This window comes from Triturus cristatus, chromosome 11 (genome assembly GCF_964204655.1).
Source record: "Triturus cristatus chromosome 11, aTriCri1.1, whole genome shotgun sequence".
Lineage (NCBI taxonomy): Eukaryota > Metazoa > Chordata > Amphibia > Caudata > Salamandridae > Triturus > Triturus cristatus.
The window spans coordinates 275,717,874-275,742,433 of record NC_140594.1 but is presented as its reverse complement, the minus strand read 5'-3'; the positions used below and the strand labels follow the sequence as shown (position 1 = coordinate 275,742,433).

The window sequence follows — 24,560 nt, the reverse complement described above, 5'->3', positions numbered from 1 at the left end:
AAGTAGAGCTCAATAATTTGTTTTGTTAACCAAGAACTTTGACATCTTAACCTGGAAGTAGAAAAAGCTCCTGTGTGAGTTGAAGATGACAAATACAAGGGACGTACAGTGACCCGGAAGTCCTTGGTGTGCTTGATACTTTTGCCAGGTCAATGGTGGTCGAGTTTAACTGTTATCTCCTCTTTAGGTGTTTCCAAAGCTGAGGGAGTGGTGTGAGGCACGGGGGCTGTCTCTCGTGGAATGTGACCTCCGCTGGGGCGTGCCCAAGGATTCCTCTTCCACCACCATCATCGCAACATGTCTGGAAGAACTGGACCGTTGTCAGCAGGACACACATGGAAACCCACTAATGCTGGTCTTGGTTGGAAGCCGGTATGTCACCATTGGAACTGAAAGATACAAAAGGCACTAAGCTCTTTGAGTCTGCCCCCTCATCTTATTTCTTAAGTCGTCTCTTAAGCAGTTTGTCGCTTCTCAAGGCTGAGAGACAACAGACTACAAGACCCTCACTCCCTTTGAGATATATGATGTCCACTCTTAGTGCTCAGACCCTGCCCTCCAGGCCACTCACTCCCAGGATTAAATGATGGTGGCCTGCAAGGGTGAGGAGAGACCCTGCAGCCCAGAACGCAGACCCCCCTTCTAGGGAGTTCACTCTGAGGGCCAGAGGGCATCCTGCGCTCCTGGTCGTTCTGTCCCTCCATTGGGCAGGATGTCATGTTTTAGTGACTACCAGAATACCCAGTAGTGGTGCTACGCAACAACACAAACGTATGTGTGTGCCAATGAGCCTGTCCCCTGGGCTGCTTTCAGGCCTGGTCGGCTGCTTGTGAGTAGACCGTGGCAATAAATCAAGTTGCTTGGCTGTGAGTTGCCTTGTACTTTACACTTTGGGATGGGGGGGAGGGGCGTGAGTAGAGTCTGCCAGGACAGCATGTTGTAGGGCCTTAGGACTTCTGGGTTCCTATCACCAGGGTGTTTGTGAACGTGATATTGCATGGAAGGTCATTGGGATGAGAAGCATTGTGTTTTTGTGTGCCTCATAAAGGAAAGGAGCCAGTGAGTGGGGTGTGGCCAGGAGATTGTATATGGTACCTGGAGATTCCTTGTATCTTACCCCTGGTATGATTGTGACTACAGTCTTACGTAGCACAAGTCGGAGATTTCATGGGTCTCAGCTCTAGGGTGCCTGTAAGTGAAGTGTGGCAGGACATTGTGTAAGGTGTTTATGTGTCCCACCTGTAGCAAGCCTGGTGGAAAGGCAGTCACATGGCATCAGAATGAGAAGCATTGCCATTTCAAGTACCTCAGCCACAGGGTGCCTATTGGAGGGCAGCCTGGCCTCAGTGTAAGTTGTTTTGAGGTTATATAGGTCTCCTCTCTACAGTACCTGTGAGCGGCAGAGAGTCCTTTTCACATGTCTCATGTCTAGGGTGCCTACCAGTGAGCTATGTCCATGTATCACGATATAGCATGAACCTAAATTCCTCTTCTCATTGACCCTTTAGGGTGGGCTGGGTCCCAACAACTGAGGATGTTTCGGTGGAGATCCGGGAACAGTACCAGTGGGTGCCAGGGATGTCTGTCACTGGCATGGAGATCGTGCATGGAGCCTACCGCAGCTGCAACCCCAATGCGCTCTTCTGCTTCCGTGACCCCTCGTTTATCAAGAAGCTTCCAGCAGACATGCTGACGCGCTTTCAAGATGGCAGCACCAGGAGTCAGGAATTCCTGCATGCTCTGAAGGAAAAGGTGTGCTGCCGGTTCCCCAAGGAACAAACACTACTTTATCATTGCCAAGTGAAAGGCACTGACGTAAGCTCAGGAATGCAAAAGGTGAGTAAGGAGTTAGATTGAAACCTGTTATTTAACAAAACATATTAGCATGACTAGTTACCATGATTTAGGAACATTGTCTCAAGCAATCTACACATTCTAGGAAGCATGTGTAGAAGGAGGCATTCCCGGCACTGCTAGGAGGAAGCTAATATTGATGGAGAATACACAAGGTCCTAGGGATGTGGAGGGGGGAGGTGAAGTAGGACTGACCTTACTGGTGTCCTTTAGCATAAGAAGAGCATCAATTGGGAACGTCCCGCATTGTTGAAGTCCTACAGACAGAGTGGGCACTGGTGGAGGAGACCATCACATGTGGAGTGCCTACAGTACAATGGCTATTGTTAGGGGGAGGTCACACCACAGCAATCCCGGGGAGCAGCCTTTACACTGCCAGAGGAAGCCCTTGTTGTCAATCTACAGGGCACACAGGCCAATGTTAGGGGTAAAGACATGCAGAGGTCCTACAGAGTAGGGTGGACATTGCTTAAGGAAGCCCTCACTGATGGAGTTCTACAGAGGACACAGGCCAATGTTTGTGGAAAGTCACACTGCAGAAATCCTAAAGTGTAGAGTGGACACTGCCAGAGGAAGCCCTCATTGCTGGAGTGCTAAAGAGTATCCAGGCCAATTGTAGGGGTAAACACACAACAGAAGCCCTGCTAAGTAGGGCAGACACTCCTGGAAGGAGTCTTGACAACAGAGTCCCCATCCTCTCCCAATCCAGTGATGTAGAGATCTACATACATTTCCTGGAACCTCCTAAGTATCTCAAAAGGGATTGATCTGCCCCACAGTAAAAAGTGCTGCATATTCATGGTACTCACATGCTTGCACAATCATGTCTTAGGTAAGCTGTTTCCTCTGGATTCTCTTGCCCTTACTTACACATACTCTCTCCTGCAGGTACAGCTCGAAGGTTTGGAACATTTTTCTTCCTCAGTGCTCCAGTTCTTGGAGAAAAGAATTTCCGAGACCTTCCCAGACTATCAGCAAGTTCTGGCTCAACGAGCTGGCCAATCCCAGCCCTCTTGGTAAGATCCAGCATTGGAAGAGTGTGAGAAGCTGGCCTGGTATATGATGTCCACTTATGTAAGTAGGCACCTTGCACCAGTCCAGACAACCCTTATAATGATTTCAGAGGTCTTAGACAACCTTAGAAAGCTCTCTAAGTGGTAGCAGTGGAGAACAGCCTTCAGGCGTAGTTCAGGAGTGTAACGCAGCTTGTTTTACCAGAATGCAATCTTATAGTATAGATTAAGTGAAAAAGAACCTCACATGGTATTTATAAAAATATGTATTTATTATATAATACTTTCGAACACGTTTAGATATCTCCTACATGGAGATAAACACAATGCACACAATACTTTGCATAGAAATACAGTAAATAGCACGAAATACACAGTAGACCCCAGGGGGGGACTAAACCATATACTGAGAAAGTGGTATAAGAACCACGACTTGGGTCAAGACAATGTCGAGAGGACATAGAAGTGTTGGAGACCCAAGGAACCACCCAAGGTGAGTGACTAAGAACCCCACGGAGAGTGTGTGCAATGTGGGAACACAACCCCGTGCTCTGTACAACTCTACGGGTAAGTCACAGTTGGATTTTTTGAGATTAAGGACCCTTCCCAGTGGACCCAGAAGAAACATTGTGGAAGACAGAAGGTTGGAGAGCCACCCCACCTGTGGATATCCTAGTACCCACATTACCTACACCAGGGAAGCCAGGTGCATACGTGAGAAATGGTGTCGGAAACCGCAGTCAACCCCAAAGGAGGACTTCAGGGAAGTGCCGCTGCTGGAGAAGGAGAAAGTGTCCCGTGGAATCCGAAGGTGGATACTAGTTGAGAGGTACCTGAAAGCAGATGGGACAGAGTCTATGTCACTCATGAGTGACCAGGAGATCTGGGAGACGAATGCCCACCAATGTCGGGAGCTGCAGGAGAGTTGACGGTGACCTTGACTCTGTAGCTATGAGGACCAGGCGATACTGAGGAAGACCAGGAGCCATGCACAAGCTGTCCCACACAGGATGTCAAGTGCTGAAGGGTTGATGTCCGACGGGAACACCAACAAGTCTTGGCAAATGCAACCAATGCAGGAGTTGAAGAAGGAGCAACATTGGGACCAGCAAGGTCCAGGGGACTCACCACAAGCAGGGGAGTCAGAGTAGGCCCCAAGCAATTTGTGGAGCCCAAAAGAAATAAGTGTGACCCTCAAATGGACCCAAAGGCACAGGAGGTGCGAGAGGACCTCGAGCAGCGCACCAAAAGATGCAGGCCACGGTGCACACAATGCAATGTGGACAAAGACTTTGGTCACTTGAGGTGCTTGAGGTTGGGGCTACTTGGAGACCGAAGATCTTCTTGGAAGGAAGCCAACAAGCTTTTGCAACTGCAAGTTAACGTTGTGCACAAGGGTTTGGTTATTGCAACCCCCACAAGGGATACTGGCCTCAAACTTGGTGAGAGGGCAGGGCAGGCCTTGGGAGTCCTGGAGAACCACCACCTGTGTGGCAGAACCATACGGAGTCTGAAGGAGCTCAGGATCAGCAGACCGGTCGACTTAGTTGCGGTGCCTGCGAATGCAGGGGAGTGACTCCTTCACTCCAAGAGAGATTCCTTCAGGTGTCTTTGATGCCCAAAGTACTTGGAAGGTTCCTGTATGGTGCACAGGCACAGATGATGCAGCAGACTGAAAGGGAGACGAAGTCGAGCCCGAACGAAGTCCAGCGAAATCCAGAGTTCCCAGATGGTAGAAGAAGAAGTGGTGTCTGCTCTGAATCATGTCCCACTATGAATCTAGGGACCTACACCCAGGTAAGCCCTTAAGTACCCTAAGGAAAGGGTTGGGACGATTCAGGGGACCCTCCCAGGGGAGGCTCTGGACAGCGGGGAGGTTACTCCCCTGCCCTTTGTCCAGTTTTGCACCAGAGCAAGAGCCAACGGCTCCCAGTACTGGTTTGAACTGGACTATGCATGGGGACACCAAATGTGCCCCTCATGCAGACTGAGTGGCGCTGGCCAGCGCGCACACCCTACCCCAATACACTAAATCCTGTCTGAGAGGTGCTCACACCTCCCTGTGGCAGGATGCCTATTGTTGTACCTTCCCCTGCACGAGCTTGGCTGAGCATCAGGAGGGCAGAATCATGACTCTGGTCGGCAGCAACCATTTTGTGCTGTCCGGGTCAAGAAGGCTGGTACCGGGAAAACTGAGAGCCTAACGGAGGGCTCCTCCAGTGCTTGGAATCATGCCTCCCACAAACTTGATAGGATTCGTTGCAGCTAGTTTCGAGATGGTCCTCGCGTAATTTTTCGGTGCCCCTCTGTATACGGCTGCTTCACTGACAACCCAGGAGAATGGACTCCGTAGGCTGTAGGGGTGTCCTGCTCATGCAGGGGCTCCTTCTCACTTAGAACCAAGCACCCTGCCTTCAGAATTGCAAAGGCCTGCTAGAGGGCTGACTTATAGGTTTTAAGTGCAGTGACCCTAGATATAGGAAACCTATATCTTTAGTAAGTGGTGCAAGCACCAACTTACACAGGCTGCAATGGCAGGCCTGTAGTTCCATTTTGAATGGTCTCTCATGGGTGGCATAGTACATGCTTCAGCCCATGGGAGACCTTTTGGGTACCTATGCCCTGGGTACATGGGTACCATATATAAGGGACTTATAAGGGTACCCCAGTATCCAGTCTGGGTTTTACCTAAGTACTGAACATAATAATTTATGGAGAAAGCAGATAGACTGGGGTCCTGATTAATAGGATCCCAGTCAGACTAGTCAAATGCAGCGTAGCACCAGGCAAAAAGTGGGGGTAACCATAGAAGCAGATCCTACTTTCCTACAAATACATACTATCGCTCTGAGTAACCTATTCCCAATCCGCCAAGTAAGATGCAGCGCTAGAGGCTCTGATGCAACGCCCCGCCCTTCTTGCAACTTTTGACAAGCTACCTGCCACCTTACCTCACTCTCAGGGTCCCAGAGAGTTATTGGTTTTGTGGATTGTGGAGATGCTAAGGGGCTTATCAGCCATGCCATTGTACAATGTCACACTGTATTTCAAGTTGGTTTTAAATGTAATATGTTTTTATTGATTTCTATATGATAGACAATACAAAAATACACAAATAACATTAAACAAAATTGCATGAACTTTCCTCTTATGTGTGGCAATTCACATCCATGTCAAAATCTAAGTTGTAACTTAAAATGACGTTACTTTACATCTTAAAACTGCGAGTGTGGTGGGCCCGGATGTCTTCTTACAAGGACATCAGGATTCAACATACTCATGACAATGACTGGCCGGCGATGTGCTGTCTGGCTCTTTACTCCTTTCACTTGAGCTGCATCTTTTCTAATCCATCACGTCTGCTCCTGGCATCCGCACTGGTATTGGCAGCTTCCTTCCAGATTAGCACTATTGACTGAAAATGAAAACCTTATTTCCCAACAGTGAAAATTAAATAAATAACTCCGGCCTGGGGCAGTGCGGGGCCTCAGGGTTAGCAGTGCACGCAGGGAACAGAGGCCACTGATGCTTCCGTCACTCCCATACCTCTAACCTAAGGGTGTAGGTCTGATGCGGGTCAGTATTATCAAGCAGGGAATACCGTGCTAATGTAATATCGCGCCAAATATCGAGAAAGCATACACGGGCCGGTAAGTCTGCATGAACCAGTGAACCAGAGGCAGGGGTCTGAGTCTTGTACCTCAATCAATTAGAGGTGACAAATCAGTATTCAGGCCTAGGTAATTAAAAAAGACGGAATAGGGCGCTGTAACTGTAGTGTCTGATAGGTCACCCAAACTGTTCTTTGTCACACACTGTTATGGTTGATTAGAAGCTGGTAGACCTTGGATGTGCTTCCGATTAGGGCAGATGATCATGGGCTGGTCGTGTGACACTATATTGTTTACACTTGAAGCAAGGATTTAAACATTCCCATCATGCCCTGCTGCGTGACGCAGTCTCTTGTAAGGCACAGACAGTGCACGTGCAGCTGCTCAAGGCTGCTTCCTTTGGACATGAAGTAAGGATAAAGCACCAGAGAGCTGACCAGCGTCTGTGCTGATGCACAATTCTGCCCCTTTAGCAGAGTTCAATGACTCAAAAGGGGATTTCAAGATAAGCAGAAGTCATTGTAATCCCTCCATCTCTATTGGCATCACCCACATCACTGAAATGACCCACCGCCCAGAAGGCAGTGAGCGGGGTGAGAAAGACCAAGGAAATAAGGGAGAGGACGACGAGGATGCTAGCACAAAGAAGTGGCTGCTTTTTAGGCCATCTACATTATTAAATGATTAATATCTAGTAGAAGTATAGACAGCGTTGGGTGTCTCAGTGTTATATTTGACATAAAAGGCCTCCTTTGGCCAGAGCTTGGGTTAGAGAAGTGGGTTACTGGCCCATAATCTAATGCAGCTGAAGCGCCAAGTAGGATCCTGCGCTGTGATGCTCAGTGAAGGTGGAAAGGGCTCTGTCATATCATAGTAGCCCTTCTCAGCCTCATATACCCAGATCCTGTACCGAGCTGCAGGGTGTCACCGTCACCCTTACTACCCATTCAGAGCCCACCCGGCAGTGCCTTGCAACCACGGAGTTCGAAGTGGTAATGTCCTTTTTAAGAGGCAGGTGATACACCTATTGCTTCTGCATCCTTATACGGAGGTATTTTCTGCTCTAATGGTGACCATCGTACTGGGTTTAAAGTTGAAAAGTCCTGGCTCTGACCCCTGGCTCTGATCCCTGGCTGTCTACTGACACCGTGATCTATGAAAGGGAGACTGTCACTGAGTTTGCTTCAGATCAGCTGTTCTCTTCCTGTTTCATGATGCTGCATATTTGCCTTGTACATTGTGTATCCACCTTCGTTCCACAGGCAGCAGGTGGAAGAGGCTCAGCACAGACTGTATCTTCAACAGAAGTGCCAGCTGGTCCTCGGGCGGCAGCGAGAGGTAGATGCCGTGCTGGCGTTCCTACAGGCACCCACGGAAGAGCTGCAGGACAGGCAGGAAAGCTGGAGAGACTCCATCAGAGGCAAGCAGGAACATGAACAAGACGACAGAACAGCACCCCTACATTCTGAGGGCATTGAGACGCAGAAGGAAACTTACACCACAGAACCACCAGACCCAGACAGCAACAAGGAACAGGTGAAAGACGAAACCAGGAAACATCAACCAGGCATCAACAAGACACCAGTGCAAGATGGTATTGGGGAAGTTCCCAGGTCATCTAGCGGTGATGCGCAAGTGGAAGATCACACCAGTGAACAAGTAGGTTCAAGGTACAGCGAGGCAGGGAGACCAGAGGGATCTGAGATAACCCAGGACTGTCTGAGCAGCAGCATGCAGAAAGAAAATGGCTGGGCTGAGCACCCCGCAGTGCAGCACATCTTTCCATTTGTGGTCACTGCGCAGCCAGGGATGGGGAAGTCTGCACTGATGGCGATGTGCATCACAGAAGCGCTAAAGGTGAGTGAAAACAGGCCTAGTTTGGGTTTTTGGAATTTATTGTAGGGACGGTGTGGTAGTGCTGGCTGCAATCTGGGGTCTCAATGCCAGGGTGTGCCTCCTCCATCACATTCTGTCTGTAACTTCCTGTTCTCTATTTCAGCTGCCGAACGTCTCTGTGTTCTTCCATTTTGTTGGGTGCAGTCCTTCATCCGTGGAGCTGCTAAACCTGGCGCAGAGGCTCTGCTGTCATCTGATCCTGGACAAGCAAGGTAATGGCCCCCGATGACACCGTGACCTCAAGGGGAGGGACCGACATTAGCCAGAGAAGGTTCTTCACACGGTCTCCCTATGCTGAGGGAATTGAACCATTAGCCTGCTGGAACTGCTCTGCATTTAGCTATTACTCAAGATGGCCGCCCTCAGTGTAATGTACGGTTATCCATCTTTCTTTTTAAATATTGCTGACCCCCTTCTCATAAGTATTCCTATGAATGAAGTTCTCAGTCTGGCTGTGTTGATCTCAGTGACCGCTCACCCACATACAACGATCCCCCATTCTCTTGGCTTCAGTTTAACAAATTAACTCCTTGTTAGTTACTTCTATATCCCTTGAACTTTCTTCATTGTTAGCCAGAGAAGATGTCCTCGAAAAGTTGAAAGAGGCTGCGAGCAAAGAACTCCTGCGGGAGATCCTAAGTGAACAACTGAAAGATGTCCAGAGCCGAAGCACCTTCCCGGTGATATTCATTGATGCCATAAACCAGGTAAGAGCATTTTGTCAGGGAGAGTGAGACGGAAAGCCATGTGCAACAAAAAACAGGGTAGGAGAGGAAGAGATGCTTGTTACAGAAGTATGCAAAAGACACACAAATGATGGACGGAATACGGAACAAATCAAACATTCACCCCCAGTCACATCGATCTTTTGCTCACCATGTAACCCAAGTTTACACCAAGCCATATGCAAATCAGTCTTGACCCTGCTACTCATGGGAACAGTCCAGCCCGAACTGCCAAGCCAGGTCCTCCCTGGACCGGAAACAAGCAACCTGGGACCGGTTTCGGGCAAAGAGCCCTCATCAGCCAGGCTAGCTTGAATGCAGTGGCACAATAAGCTGGGACCCACGTCTGGGCATACCCGGTGCGCTTGGGGCAAGAAAGCAAAAGACACACAAATGATGGAGGGAATTCAGAACAAATCAAACATTCACCCCTAGTCAAGAGGTCTTGGAAAAATCCAATGTTCTTGTGCTCACTATGCCACTACAGTTTAGACCCAGCCATATGCAAATCAGTCTTGACCCTGATAAGGGGTGTTACCCCAAAAGCAGTCCCAGGATTCTTGTTTCCGGTTCAGGGAGGACCCGGCTTGGCAGTTTGGGCTGGACTGTTCCCATGAGGAGCAAGGTCAAGACTGATTTGCATATGGTTGGGTCCAAACTGGGGTGGTGCAGTGAGCAAAAGAACAATGGGTTTAACCCAGATCTCTTGACTGGGGGTTAATGTTTGATTCAATCAGCATTCCGGCTCTCATTTGTTGCAGCAGCACGTTACAGATGTTTAACACTGGTAATGGGAGACATAAAAATAACGAGGCCTTTGCAAATGTCCCATTACCTGAGCAGCATGCGGGTATTTGAAGAGCAAGCCACCATGCTAATGATGATGATGGCTGGGTACCAGGGGCGGCTGGTAACATTTGAAAGTGGTGGGTGTAAAACAATTGTTGTACTTTATTGCGGCCAGCGAGAGTAGCGAGCGAGCCTGGACCACCTACGGAGGGCTCGGGGTGGGGGGGGGAGAGGGGGTTTCCCCCGTGAAAACTTTGAAAAAATAGTGGGCAAATGGTGCATTTTCAAGCAAATTTGAGAAAGCAGGAATGTGTCAACCACTTTGAGGTCTGATGACAGACAAGGCACCAGAGCCAGACAGCAGGCAAAGCACTGCAAGTTCAACAAACAGTACGTGTCCTTGACCAAACCAACTTAAACAGGCAGCTCGAACATGATGTCACCCACTTTGTGGCACAGTACTGCACCACTGCTAGAGAGACTCGGCAAGAGATGCCGTGGGGAAAGTACCTGAAAGGGCCGGAAATGGACAACTGACCACCCAGCTAAGCAACAACAACACAGTCCTGTGGAGCGCTCATCCTTACACACAGCAAAAAACAAAGATGTTTATCTGGGACGACCTTCTCTTCCCAGGAAGCCATCTTAAAATAAAAGTGTGACATTTCTTTTGATAGTCAGAAGAAACGCACCTCTCTGACGTTAATCCAATAGTTTTTATTTACATTATTTGAAGTGTTGCTCTGCGCCAGGACATTACACAAATTACTTTGGAATGATAAATTCGTTATTACAAATGTATGCTTAGCGCGCTCTACTGTAGTGTGTACATCTTATTTTACAGCGTGAACTCACTGCCTAAGGGAATCTAAATGGCCTGGAGAAGAAGCAGAGAGCGAATAATGCCACGCAAACAATCCACTCGTCCAGCTAAAACGAAAGTCTCCCGAATGCATCCATACAGGGATGACCGCGCACGCACACTTTATACCGCCGGGTCTTGTGCAGCAAAAGAGAGCCTCGCCTCACCTCGCCTCGCCTCACTCTCTCAAGAGACGCAACAAATGTGTTTAGAAGCAATAAAAAACATTGAAGTCACCAGCCGCACATTTTTGGTAAAATGAGGAGCAGAGACATGATAACAAAGCAAAGGTCTCTGTTTATTGGCCCTGCTGCAAGCTAATCCGACATTGAACCCAAAGATAAAATAATAGCAGCACCATACATGTCAAATAAATATGTAACTACTAGTTAAATTAACAACAGGACACTTCTCTGCCCCCTCTCGGAGCAGGCCTGATAGTTCCCTCGCGAAGCCTTTCCAACTGATGGCTACATTCATTCATTCCTGAGATTCTACAGTGTGTCTCTCACCGCCCATTTTATGGTTTATAAGTTTGGAGACACTAAAGTCACAACAAGACACAATAGGCCTGGTGATTAATGTGTCATCTCGATTTCCATGTGAATAATGTGTCCCTCTAACAAAAACAATCCAAACGTGTCAGCTTCCACTGCAAGCGTCCATATTGTTGTGGTAGCGTCCATAATATAACGAACAGAAACATGTCAGTGCAGATAGGAGGCGGACATGATGCTAACACTCCTGCGGGTGTCTAAACCTTCACACTTCCTAGTAGAAAGATATAAAAGAGTCTGCGGGCGAGCACATGATAAAAAGAGCAGACGTTCGAACGGGCTCTGACACAGTGTTAACAACAAGGCGAACTTTAAAGAAAACCTGCGAGAAATAAAGGGGGGAAGCCACTGTGGGCACGTACATAGCGTGCACGAGACAGGAAGGGGTGTGCAGCATGGCTACTCAATAGAGAATAATATGGGGGCCTGATGAGCAAAGCTTTCTTCTGTGAATCTGCCTTGTTCATGTGAATTCTAAAGTAAGTCCGACCGAAGTCAGGAGTTAGACACCACTACCTGCTGAGAGCTTTCGATGGCCAGGCTACCCTGCTGCTGGGGTTACTGTACACATTCACACAATCCGTACCTGCTGTGGGCTCAGCCTGTGCTGCCTTCTGAGCTCCTCTGGAGTCTGGGAGGTGCAGAGTTGCATATGTGACCTGCTCCTGGGCACCAGCCGAGGGTTGAAATTGCACTTCAGCGTATGTGACATCCCCCTCCATGGTAGCATCACTGGGTTCTGCCTCCAATGGCGCTAAAGCTCAGCTGTTCGCGGCTGTTTTTGGGACACGTAGAGACTAACTGCGGGTCACATGTTTACGTCAGGAAAAATCTATTAGGCCTTTTATCCCTTTAAATAAAATCCCTGTGTTCATTTGGAGATCATATAATCCCGTTTTCAATAATTGAAAAAGTTTATTGAAACTGGGACACTTGCCAAATTAAGCACTATATTACCTATCTAATCCATTATTATTCTTAAACGTATCTTGCCAGGCGACTCCAAACTGATCACAATTAACAGGAGGTTTATCCTGAGGTAGAAACGTCCATTTAGTTTGAGCACTGTTCTCAAATTATCCGAAAAGACCAACAACGTGAGTCACGCGCCCGCCACACTTTTATTTATTCGTCACATTTATATAATGCAAGCCGCACAGAAGGTATTGGCTGAGGGCACAGCTTACGCTACGCCCGCCGCCTGCCCATTAGGAGACCGAGGGGCTCCTAATGGGCATGCGCTAGGCAGTAAAAACACAAGTACGCATGACTGGGCACGGAGTAAAAATTAATCTCCATGCCCACTCATGCGCACTTGTGCTGCCTTTCCCTGGCTTGTGACCATGCATGTCAGTCAACATGACGCCGGACCGCCCACGGTCCGACGTCATGCTGACTGACATGCATTGTCAGTTAGTTCTCCCCATCCTCGGTGTCTCTGAACTTAAGTAAACTAAGTTCAGAGACACCGACGGAGCTGCGGGCGCGGGCGGGGGGGCTACGCCCCAACGGACGATCCGCGCCTGCTGGGTACCACCCATGCATTGAAGGAGCAGTGATGTTTTTAATGGGAGTGTGGGAGTGTGCAAGGGCTGGCCCTTGTAACCTGAAAGAGATTTGTTTTTTATTGATATTGGGACTGAGAGAGCAATAGTGCTTTGAAAATAAGACATATTTGTGTACGTAAAGAGAGAACCTACAGTATAATGGCAACCTCTGTGCATATCAGGATATCTTCCCATTCACAATGAGAAGTGGGGGGACTCTAAAGAGAGGATAATATCTGGAGCCCTCGTAAATACCACCTCTCTCCTCGGGTGTCGTACCACCTTGTCAGGGCCTGCTTGGGGCTAACCTGTACAGGACCAGGCTCACGTGCTGCTCTGGTGTGCCCTTGTAGCATAGGGAAATAAGGCATTATCATATAAGGCTATCTACATGCTATTTTCCATAACATGGTTATTTTGTCTCCGTCCTTCAAACCCTTGATAAGGGTCTCTCTGGTAACACAATCACACATACACAGCTGTATGGACTGTCTGCCGTCTTCTGGGTGTTTATTCACACAGTGTCGTGGCGCAGTAGGGCAAAGAGAACTATTCACCACCATTGCGTTTCAGAAAGCCCAGTACATCCCCACTCACTCCGGGAAGTATTGTTTCGTAGATCACACGCTCAAAGCTTTGTTGATTACAAACACTCTGTGAGGGAGCATCCACTTCTTTCAAGCTAGGGGGCAGAGCCATGGTACAAGGGCATGACTTGAGTGCCCTGCACCTGGTGACTGAAGAGTCCTGCACCTAGTGACTGAAGAGTCCTGCACCTGGTGACTGAAGTGCCCTGTGCCTGGTGACTAAAGTGCCCTGCGCCTGGTAACTGAAGTGCCCCGCGCCTGGTGACTGCAGTGCCCTGCGCCTGGTGACTGCAGTGCCCTGCGCCTGGTGACTGAAGTGCCCTGCGCCTGGTGACTGAAGTGCCCGGCACATGGTGACTGAAGTGCCTGGCACATGGTGACTGAAGTGCCCGGCACCTGGTGAATGAAGTGCCCGCCACCTGGTGACTGTAAAGTGTCCTGCTCCTGCTCTGGGGTGTTAGCATAGTAACTGGGGAGCTGGATACACATACACAGGCAGTTGTGACGCAACGTCCCCTAAATCCCTCACGGGCATGGCTCACTGTTAAGGTGCCCCTGACTGGATAGGAAGCCGCTCGTAGCAGCAACTGGTGACTCTGGGACCACATACTTCCAAGGATCGACCTGCACACGAGGAAGGTGTTTCTTCTTTGGACTACAGCCACGCTCCAGCGGGACTGCGAGGACCAGCATTCTGAGAGCTTGACACAGCTGGTGCCTCTTCCCGCATTACTCCTGCCCTCCTACGCCTTTAAAACTGCTTGCGGCCCCCGCTTCGCGGGAGCCGCTCGTAGCAGCAACTGGTGACTCTGGGACCACATACTTCCAAGGATCGATCTGCACACGAGGAAGGTGTTTCTTCTTTGGACTACAGCCACGCTCCAGCGGGACTGCGAGGACCAGCATTCTGAGAGCTTGACACAGCTGGTGCCTCTTCTCGCATTACTCCCGCCCTCCTACGCCTTTAAAACTACGCCCTCTGGACGCAACACGGGAAGCGCGCGGGCGGGTGCCGGGCGAAGCCCGGGCCAAGGGTGGGCCCGTCTGAGGCCGTCCGAGGTCGATCGAGGCCGGGCTGGGCAACCTCTCGTAGGTTTGGTATTGGGGTGAGAACTTCAGTAGTTAGCTTTTGTACTGTAAGCTATTTATTCCCAACTAATCACTTGTGTATTCAGTTTGCATTTTATTTCGTGGCTGACAGGGTCGTTAGTTAGTTAGTAAATCTTCTTAATGGCATCTCGATCCGGGAAGGGCAGAAAGGTGACTCTTTCTACCAATGGGGGGGCGGCTACTGGTACTATCGATCAGTTTATTAAAAGAGCAACGATGGTATTGGAAAAGGAAATAGCCCTTACGGAGAAACGTTTGTCTTTAGATCTTTTAACGGGGAGGCGTTCATCGTTAGGCCCCATAGGATCAGCGTTAAGCCCTGGAAGACAACAAGTACGGAAAGATTCATTGGAGGTTTGGAGCCCAAGTTCAGGTCTTCTGTTGCTGGGGTCTGAAAATCCTGTGGTTTGTCCTCTACCGAGCTTAACAGGAGGGAGTACTGCGCCTAGTAGCACACGACCAGGGGTCTCTGAATCTCTATTGTCACATAATTCCGTACCCAAAACACAAGACGTGGAATTTCCCGGAAGCAATAATACCAAGGTTAACATAGCCCTGGGAAAAAGGAAAAGAGGGGATGGTCCCCAGAAGGGAGGTTCTGCTAAAATATTTTTAAAAAATGGGCTTAATCGGGCCTTACTCCATCCATTGCAGCCACCTAGCCTTATTACACCAACCCCCGACAATAATCAATCGTCCAACTCTGGTAGGGCAAACGAGGGGTTATTAGAAAATATAGAGAAACTGGTTAGATTATTGGTGCTACCTCTCCTAGAAAGAACAAAGATGATTAATATTAAACTCGATCAACTTGAGAAGTTAGTTTTAGCTAACTCAAACATGCTGGTATCCATTGAGAAAGGTATGACGAACCCGAGCACTGATGTCCCTGTTACCCCTGTATCAGGGCTCGTTAGTAGTGGTAAGGCACCTCAGCGAGTTATCTACGACCAAGTGCACAAAAAAGCCAAGTCTAGGAGAAAGAGAGAATAAACACAAGAAAAGAAAACCTAAATCAAACCTCCAAGTGCTTTTTCTACTTATTAACCTAGTGCCCAATTATTCCGATGAATGTAAACATGCATCCAACACCAGGCGCCATATACACACGCCTTAAATGGGAGTGCTGCTGCACAATTTATAAATGCACTAAGCAATAACAATGTTCACAGGGAACTTATTTTAATTAAACAATTAGTCAATAAAGAGTACAAATTTATATACTCATAACTGATTCAATCCGAAAGCAGGGAGAAAAACATTTCAAATCAATTGAAAAATTACTTCAGTAACCTTGAGAATTATTTACTTCAGCCGAAGTAAATATAATTTATTTCATGAATAGCAATTTACTCACAAGAATTGTTTCATCACAAATTTTTGATGCTACAGGCACACAGATAGGAAGTGAAAGAAAGAGCCCAGTGAAGTGATCATAGCCTTTAAGGTGAAGAATAAGTGAATAGGGAAAAGGTCTTAAAAACAATGAGAGGCATTCAACAATAACATAATTCTTTGTTGCTCTCTCTTGGTTTGTGTCAAAACCAAGAGAGAGCAACAAAGAATTATGTTATTGTTGAATGCCTCTCATTCACTTATTCTTCACCTTAAAGGCTATGATCACTTCACTGGGCTCTTTCTTTCACTTCCTATCTGTGTGCCTGTAGCATAAAAAATTTGTGATGAAACAATTCTTGTGAGTAAATTGCTATTCATGAAATAAATTATATTTACTTCGGCTGAAGTAAATAATTCTCAAGGTTACTGAAGTAATTTTTCAATTGATTTGAAATGTTTTTCTCCCTGCTTTCGGATTGAATCAGTTATGAGTATATAAATTTGTACTCTTTATTGACTAATTGTTTAATTAAAATAAGTTCCCTGTGAACATTGTTATTGCTTAGTGCAAATTACCCAGTTCAGAGGGACATATGGGTTGCTCTTGTGTTGTTTAAACAATTTATAAATGCGGCAGAGTCCTAGATGCCCCGGTGCTCTAGGAAATGCACCTAAAGAAATATAATAACAGGAACCCTTCTGGTGAATGCACCTAAAGAAATATAATAACAGGAACACTTCTGGTGAAATCAACTATCGGGGTAACGAAACTCTAAAGTTTCTAAAATTACAGGATTCACAAATACATAAGGGCTTACCTTCCTTGCCCGATAACCGGGCCTTCCTTATTGAAACACGCCCAAGTCAGGATAGTTTTCCTTCTTCCACTTGGTCACGAAAATAAACGATCTGAAGTGGACAAATGACAGAAATTTATCTATCTCGCCCCTTCTATCTAAATGCCCCAGAAAAAGCTCGCGGTGCTCTCGCATAGAGAGCGGGTGCACTTACTTCAAAAATTTTGAAAATCTCGGGTCCTGCTAATTACTCGGTACTCCGATAGGCGCCAACCATCGCTGAGATGACTATGGCGGTAGCACTACTTTCTATACACCCAGCAGTCAACGAGACATCGTGGGCGCATAGAGGTAAAGATAGAACTAGAAATCATCTGTATTAGAAATATGGGAAACGGGGCGGCCATCTTAGCAGAATGGATCAACCCTGATCTGGGCCAAACGGCACCTCTGTAAACGGGCACCATCGAGGAGGGGCAGAAGCGCGATACCCCATAAAGTTTGAAAAAGAAATTATTATGAAAATAAGAGAATTGTAGAATAAATACACTGTGTAAAAAAAAGAAAACATAAATAAAAGGAGTTATAAATACAGTGGACGAATCCACAGAAACCCCACAACCATCTTAACACATGGCAGCCACCACCGACCTCATCCCTCGCAGGCCACAAGGAGGACCGAGCACTACCATCACGCCTTAATTCACCAATCTATACAAAATATACAAAATTACATTCATTATAAGTGCAAAACAACCACTCGTGATAGAGAAACGTCAATATAATAGTTGCCATGGTTTTCCATGACATCACAGTTTGCAAGTCCTGAGTCAAACATCACCTCTCCCCTCTTGACCTACTTTCAAAATGTCAACAATGCTAAAGTACTCAAATCAAGGCCCAGATCGCATCACGATCATTCAATCCCTGTGTGGATGTATGATACCGTTCTATCATGCGTGCCTCAAGGCGGTTCAGATTACTTTGCAGTGTGATTTTGTTAGGCGCTTTCACTACTGCTAGCACTGTCCAATAAAGTTCGTCTTCGCTATGATTCATTTCAATGAAGTGTTGGACCATAGGAGCCCCTACGGTCCCGCAGCGTATGCGAGATTTGTGCTGCAAAATCCTCAACTTAATGGCTTGAATTGTCTGGCCAATGTATGTTTTCCCACATGGGCATGTAACAGAATACACTACGTTTTTAGTGTTACAGTTAGAAAAACTCAATTGCAGATGTACCACTTTGTTTATTTCCACGGACTTAGAATCTTTAGTTTGCGGGCATACCCCACACCCATTGCACCTGAAATGTCCAATGAGTGCTGGTAGTCCCATCATTCCTCGTAGATCATTAGGTACCGATGACGGGCGAGTGGCTTTCACCAAATAATTTCTCAAATTCTTTCCTCTGCGGAAAACGAACAATGGCTTGGGAATATTCAAATGTTCAACTAATCTAAGGTTTCTTAAAATTATCTGTTTAACCTTATGTGCCTTAAGATTAAATGTCAAAACACAAACCAATTGTTCTGTTTCTTGTTTGATTTTTGCAGTAAGGTGCACTTCCCTAGGGGTGTACCAGGCTCTCTTTAAGGCTCCCCTGACCAGTTTCCTCGGGTATCCTCTTATAGTGAGTTTCTTTTGCAGAATTTTTGCATTCCTGAAATAATCATTTTTATCAGTGCAGTTGCGCCGTACTCTCAGAAACTGCCCGTAGGGCAAGTTATCCCTGAGGTTACGCGGGTGTCCAGATATATATTCCAATAATGTATTCCGGTCGGTGGGCTTGGTAAACAAGTCCACCTCCAACTTGCCTTCCTTATCAACAATCCATACATCTAAAAAGTTGATACATTTATTACTCGATGCCATCGTGAATTTTAAATCTGATGTCCGGGCATTAAGCCACGAATGAAATTGTACCAATTGGTCCTGGGACCCCCTCCATATCATGAACACGTCGTCGATGAAACGGACCCCTCCCAGGGTATGCTCCCTGAAAGGAGACGCATCATGGAAGATGTATTTCATTTCAAACTGATCCATTACCAAATTGGCAATTTCGGGCGCAAAGCAACAGCCCATCCCAACACCTTTAATCTGTAGAAATAAATCTGTTTTAAAAATAAAGAAATTATTTTTCAAACAAATCTGGGCTAGGGAAAGCAAGAAGTCTGTTGGCACGTAATGAGGTCTTGGTCTCCGATTGAATACTAGCCTCATGACCATCAGGGCTTCATCCTGAGGTATATTGGTACATAGACTCTCAATGTCGAAGGAAACCAGCAACTGCTGGGTTCCATCGAACATTGAGAGTTCTATCTTAGAGATAAGATCCATTGTATCTCTAATGTAAGCTTTTGTCAAAGGTACAAATGGTTTTAAAAATACGTCAATATATTTGGCCAGTGGCTCCAAAATGGACCCACAGGAAGCAATAATCGGTCTCCCAGGAGGTTGGGTGCTGTTTTTATGTATTTTGGGCAATACATATATATTGGGTACTTTCTGCTCAGTAAAATTCAAATATTCATGTTCTTTCTTGCAGAGATATCCTAACTCCATTGCCTCAGTAGTGAGATGTAATATTTGGGCTTTTAATCTGGCTGTAGGATTCTCTGTAATAAGTCGATAGTGTTCCCTATTACTCAATTGTCGCATAATTTCCGCATCATACTGTTCAGTATCCCATAGAACTATCCCCCTCCCTTATCGGCTGGTTTAATAACCGTTAGAGGGTTATGGGAAAGTTCTTTTAAGGCCAACTGTTCTGTTTTGAAAAATTAGATTTAAATACAATTTGTTTAGTGTTAAGTTGATCTACTTCGCGCAGAATCTGATCTTCAAACATCAAGACCTCCTCAGGCATGGCCATACGCTGGGGGCAAAAAGTAGATTTTTTCTTTAGACCGCCGATATTAATCTCATTGGTGTCATTGTAATCAGAGAAAAAAAACCTTAAGTCTGATTTTCCTTAAAAATTGTAACACTTCAGTTTTAGTGTCAACTGGATCCTGCAATACCGTGGGGACAAAGGATAAGCTTTTTGACGTATTTTTATTTCCATATCTGTTAGCGGGTGTTTTAGGGTGACCTTCTAATATTATATTTTTTGTAGTGCGTGTACAGTTATGTATTAACCCTGTCCTGAGGAGGCCGAAGAGGGTGTAAGGCCGAAACGCGATTGCGTAGACATTTTCAGAAGGAGCAGTCGCTGAAATAGAGTAATGATTGGACATTCCACGACAGTACTCTGAGATGGTTTACAATAACTAAAAGACTCTCAGTGTACTATTTGGACTACCTCTAAGTGGTTATTCCGGAATTATAAGGAGGACAGTAGTGTAAATTATTTGTGATTTTTGCTGGGGTTAGTGTATTTGTACGAGTTGTTTTATGTTAGTATATGTTATATGTACAATTTTTGTGTATATTTGTAGTGTTGCCCTCTTCTTGATTAGATGCCATTATTTATGTAGATAGCAAAAAATGTTTTGATATAATCTATCTAGAGTGATAACTAGAGAGAGAGTAATTAAATGTACTCTACTCAAAAATAATGTGTGTATTAATTCCTTTATACCATTTTTTCTGATTGTATATAACTACGTCCCATACCCAGGTATTTAAAGGGTTAATTGGGTATACCCCTGTTGTTTACTTGCTCAGGAATCAGAAGGGGTAGGTCTATCAACTTCTCTCCACTATCTACACCTCTCTATCGTGCCAGGATGGTGGTCATAGTGAGCATCTGAGTCGAGTCTGCCCTCTGGTGGCTGGCCGGTGCCTAGTCCCCGGCCGCCCAGCTTTTCATTTTTTTGTGTTTTTTATTGCAGATTTACATAGCACGAACTCGACCCGAAGGTATTGGAGCGCTTTACATGAGCACCGGTTACATAACACAAGGACACATTCATTTTTAGGTCGAGCCTAGCGCAGCGCGCATGCGTTGCTCTATGGGAGGCTTCTTGTGAGCACTCCAAACTTCTCCGTGTGGCTAGGACTTCCCCCCATGCATTAGGTTGGTTGTTGCCTGTGTCATTTATTTTTTGTAGCCTGCAAATGGCTAAAGGCGGGCGCATGTCCCACCTCTTTAGCAAATGTTCACTCCCACAGCTTTTTGCTTGCGGGAGCGAGCAGGGGTGCGCAGGGTGGCAGCTGCATTCCTGACATTCCTTACAGTGTGCACGCACCACTCGCGGTCTTCTTGTTTAGGCATTGCGTTGTGGTAATATGACCCGCTGCCCCCTGCGTCCAAAGTGAGCGCTGTGCTCGCTGCCTCCAAGTCACATAAATGAGGCTGGCTGGTTTAAATCTAAATACATGCACAGAACAGAGGTCGCCGCGCGCTCCCGCAATCAAAGTGAGGGATGTGCTCTCTGCCTCCAAGTCACATGAATGAGGTCGGCTGGTTTAAATCTACATGCATGCACAGAACAGAGGTCGCCGCGCGCTCCCGCAATCAGATGCCATCTGCCCACCGCCGAGTACAAAACCCATTGAGAAGTGGCCTCATCAAACCCCCTGGCTCACAGGTTCTCATAGGTGACCCTATTTCTAAACGGCGAGTGCTCTCTTTGCTAAAAACAACAAGCATTGAAAATGCAATAGGTCTCGCCTTTGATTAAGTTAAAGCCATTTGCTTTGCCAATGGTATTGTATAGCAAAGCAAATGGCTTTAACTTAATGAAAGATGAGACCTATTGCATTTTTAATGCTTGTTTTGTTTTGTTGCCTGCATTCCACGTATTGCACAATAGCACATGCTGTGGCACACGTAAGATTTTATTGTATTGTAATTGCATTTATATAGCGCTTACTACCCCTAACAGACACTGTCAGAGTTGAAAAGACAGACATTAACAATTGTAAGTAGTAAATGCGAGACCTATTGCATTGAAAATGCTTGTTGTACTTGTCACCCTAAGTGGGATGGGTATAACCAGACCTTGGTCCAGTGCTCACCATGCCACTGGAGTCAAGCTATCCACGTTAATGAGGTGTGAGACCTCAAAACCGGTCTTAGGACGCTTGTTTGCAGTCCGGGAAGTACCCGACCTGGCAGTTCGGTCTGGACCGTTCTCAAAGGGAGCAGGGTCAAGAATGAGTTGCATATGTCTGCGTCCAAAATAGAATGGCATGGTGAGCAAAAAATCCTATAGATTTAGGGTGTACTAAGGGTGAATGTTTGCATTGTTCAGCAGTCCGTCAATCATTTGTTCTTTTTACTATCTGTAATAGGTCATTATTTCCTTCATCCGCGTTCCATTCATTAGTAGTACTGGCATCAGGCACATCAGCCACACAACAGTCATGCAAAACCCCAATATTAACCTTTGTAGAATCCAACAGAGCTCTGCTCAAATAATCTGCTACCCGGTTCTTCACACCAGGAAGACATTCCACTACATATGCATAATCCAATAGACGCAGTGACATTCTAGCGATGCATGGCGTCACTCTTGCCTTTCTTCTACCGGTAAGTTTAACAAAAGGCTTATGGTCAGTTCTTAAGGTAAACGCAGTCTCCCAGACAAACTGCCTGAAGTAATTCACACACACGTTATTACCTTTTCTCAATCACCAAAACACACTTCTGAATGTGTGAGGGATCTCAAACCAAATGCGATAGTAATTTCTGTTCCATTAGTTTCAATCTCAGAAAGCACCGCACCCACTCCTTTATGGCTTACATCGGTGGCGATAACGGGTTAAACCCATTCAAATGCATGGCGTTAATAATCAGCCTTGATGGTGTCAGCAATAGGTCTCGCCTTTGATTAAGTTAAAGCCCTTTGCTTTGCTAATGGTATTGTATAGCAAAGCAAATGGCTTTAACTTAATGAAAGACGAGACCTATTGCATTTTTAATGCTTGTTTTGTTTTGTTGCCTGCATTCCACGTATTACACAATAGCACATGCTGTGGCACACGTAAGATTTTATTGTATTGTAATTGCATTTATATAGCGCTTACTACCCCTAACAGACACTGTCGGAGTTGCAAAGACAGACATTAACAATTGTAAGTAGTAAATGCGAGACCTATTGCATTGCAAATGCTTGTTGTACTTGTCACCCTAAGTGGGATGGGTATAACCAGACCTTGGTCCAGTGCTCACCATGCCACTGGAGTCAAGCTATCCACGTTAATGAGGTGTGATACCTCAAAACCGGTCTTAGGGCGCTTGTTTGCAGTCCGGGAAGTACCTGACCTGGCAGTTCGGGCTGGACCGTTCTCAAAGGGAGCAGGGTCAAGAATGAGTTGAATATGGCTGCGTCCAAAATAGAATGGCATGGTGAGCAAAAAAACCTATAGATTTAGGGTGTACTAAGGGTGAATGTTTGCATTGTTCAGCAGTCCGTCAATCATTTGTTCTTTTTACTATCTGTAATAGGTCATTATTTCCTTCATCCGCGTTCCATTCATTAGTAGTACTGGCATCAGGCACATCAGCCACACAACAGTCATGCAAAACCCCAATATTAACCTTCGTAGAATCCAACAGAGCACTGCTCAAATAATCTGCCACCCGGTTTTTCACACCAGGAAGACATTCCACTACATATGCATAATCCAATAGGCGCAGTGACATTCTAGCGATGCATGGCGTCACTCTTGCCTTTCTTCTACCGGTAAGTTTAACAAAAGGCTTATGGTCAGTTCTTAAGGTAAACGCAGTCTCCCAGACAAACTGCCTGAAGTAATTCACACACACGTTATTACCTTTTCTCAATCACCAAAAAACACTTCTGAATGTGTGAGGGATCTCAAACCAAATGCGATAGTAATTTCTGTTCCATTAGTTTCAATCTAAGAAAGCACCACACCCACTCCTTTATGGCTCGCATCGGTGGCGATAATGGGTCAAACCCATTCAAATGCATGGCATTGCTAATCAGCCTTGATGGTGTCAGCATCCAATTGTAATTTGCTGGTCCATTCAAAGCAAACATCCTTTCTTAAAAGCTTTGTGAAATCTTAACTTTTTTCTTCAAAATTAACTACAAACTTCCCATAATATTCTGCAAAGCCTACAAAAACCTCACATCCTCCTTGTTCTTGGGAGGCTGCGAGTTGGTTATAACCTCTACGAACTCAGGCTTGGGCAATATACCCTTATTGCACACTATATGTCCTAAATAAGTAACAGACTCAGACTAAATAGAAAGATGCAGCAGGTCAACACTATGTCAAACAGTCAGAGCTGTGTAAGGTAACAGTCGCACGGTACAAGATGGGACCTCTAAGGTGAGACACCTACCAGGGTTGCATTCCCAGATTTGAGTCCCTCGGCGGTTCAGGTCAGCAAGCTCCAGACAGCGCAACAACTCCCGCGTCAACTCAGGGTCTGCGATGAAGCGGCGGAACCTTTTACTGGCCTGTGCCCGCTCCTGCAGGTACGCCAGGTCAGGGACTTACCGATTCCACCTCGCCCCGGCCGCTGACGCAGAGGAGACCCCGGGGAGGGGTAGGGTCACTATCTACAGAAGGTGGCACAAGAGCAGCATAGGCAAGAGCATTCGTCTGCTCTGGAGCGTGCACATGGCGACAGAGGCGGCACTCGTGCACAACCCTGCAGGGTGTATGTTTCCACCTGTGCCGACACAGGTCAGCACCCCACACAACACTCTGGTGCCATTGCACATGTGTGACCTTCTACATGGTGCAGGAATGCTGGAGGTGGCGCAGGCCGTCAAACCAAAGCGTACACAGGTGTTTACTTCTGCTTCCGGAGCACACATGAATGTAAACAGAACGATCTGACAAAGCACTAGTGCGCCAATCCACAGTTTACGTTGTGCAAGCATTAAGTGAAAGGTGCTGGATAAACCACATTTATAATGATTTCCCTTCTCTATGAGACTGTC

General features: G+C 46.4%; 1 protein-coding gene across 1 annotated transcript in view; it reads left to right on the top strand.

Annotated features, from left to right (window-relative positions):
• LOC146784016 (telomerase protein component 1-like) overlaps positions 1-24,560 on the top strand; it is a 109,634-nt gene that overhangs the window by 38,611 nt on the left and 46,463 nt on the right. Inside the window, exons 3-8 of the mRNA XM_085633843.1 lie at positions 188-372; positions 1,509-1,836; positions 2,743-2,870; positions 7,741-8,335; positions 8,478-8,586; positions 8,948-9,081. Coding sequence (XP_085489969.1) covers positions 188-372; positions 1,509-1,836; positions 2,743-2,870; positions 7,741-8,335; positions 8,478-8,586; positions 8,948-9,081 — 1,479 coding nt within the window. The remainder of the gene's footprint in view (positions 1-187; positions 373-1,508; positions 1,837-2,742; positions 2,871-7,740; positions 8,336-8,477; positions 8,587-8,947; positions 9,082-24,560) is intronic.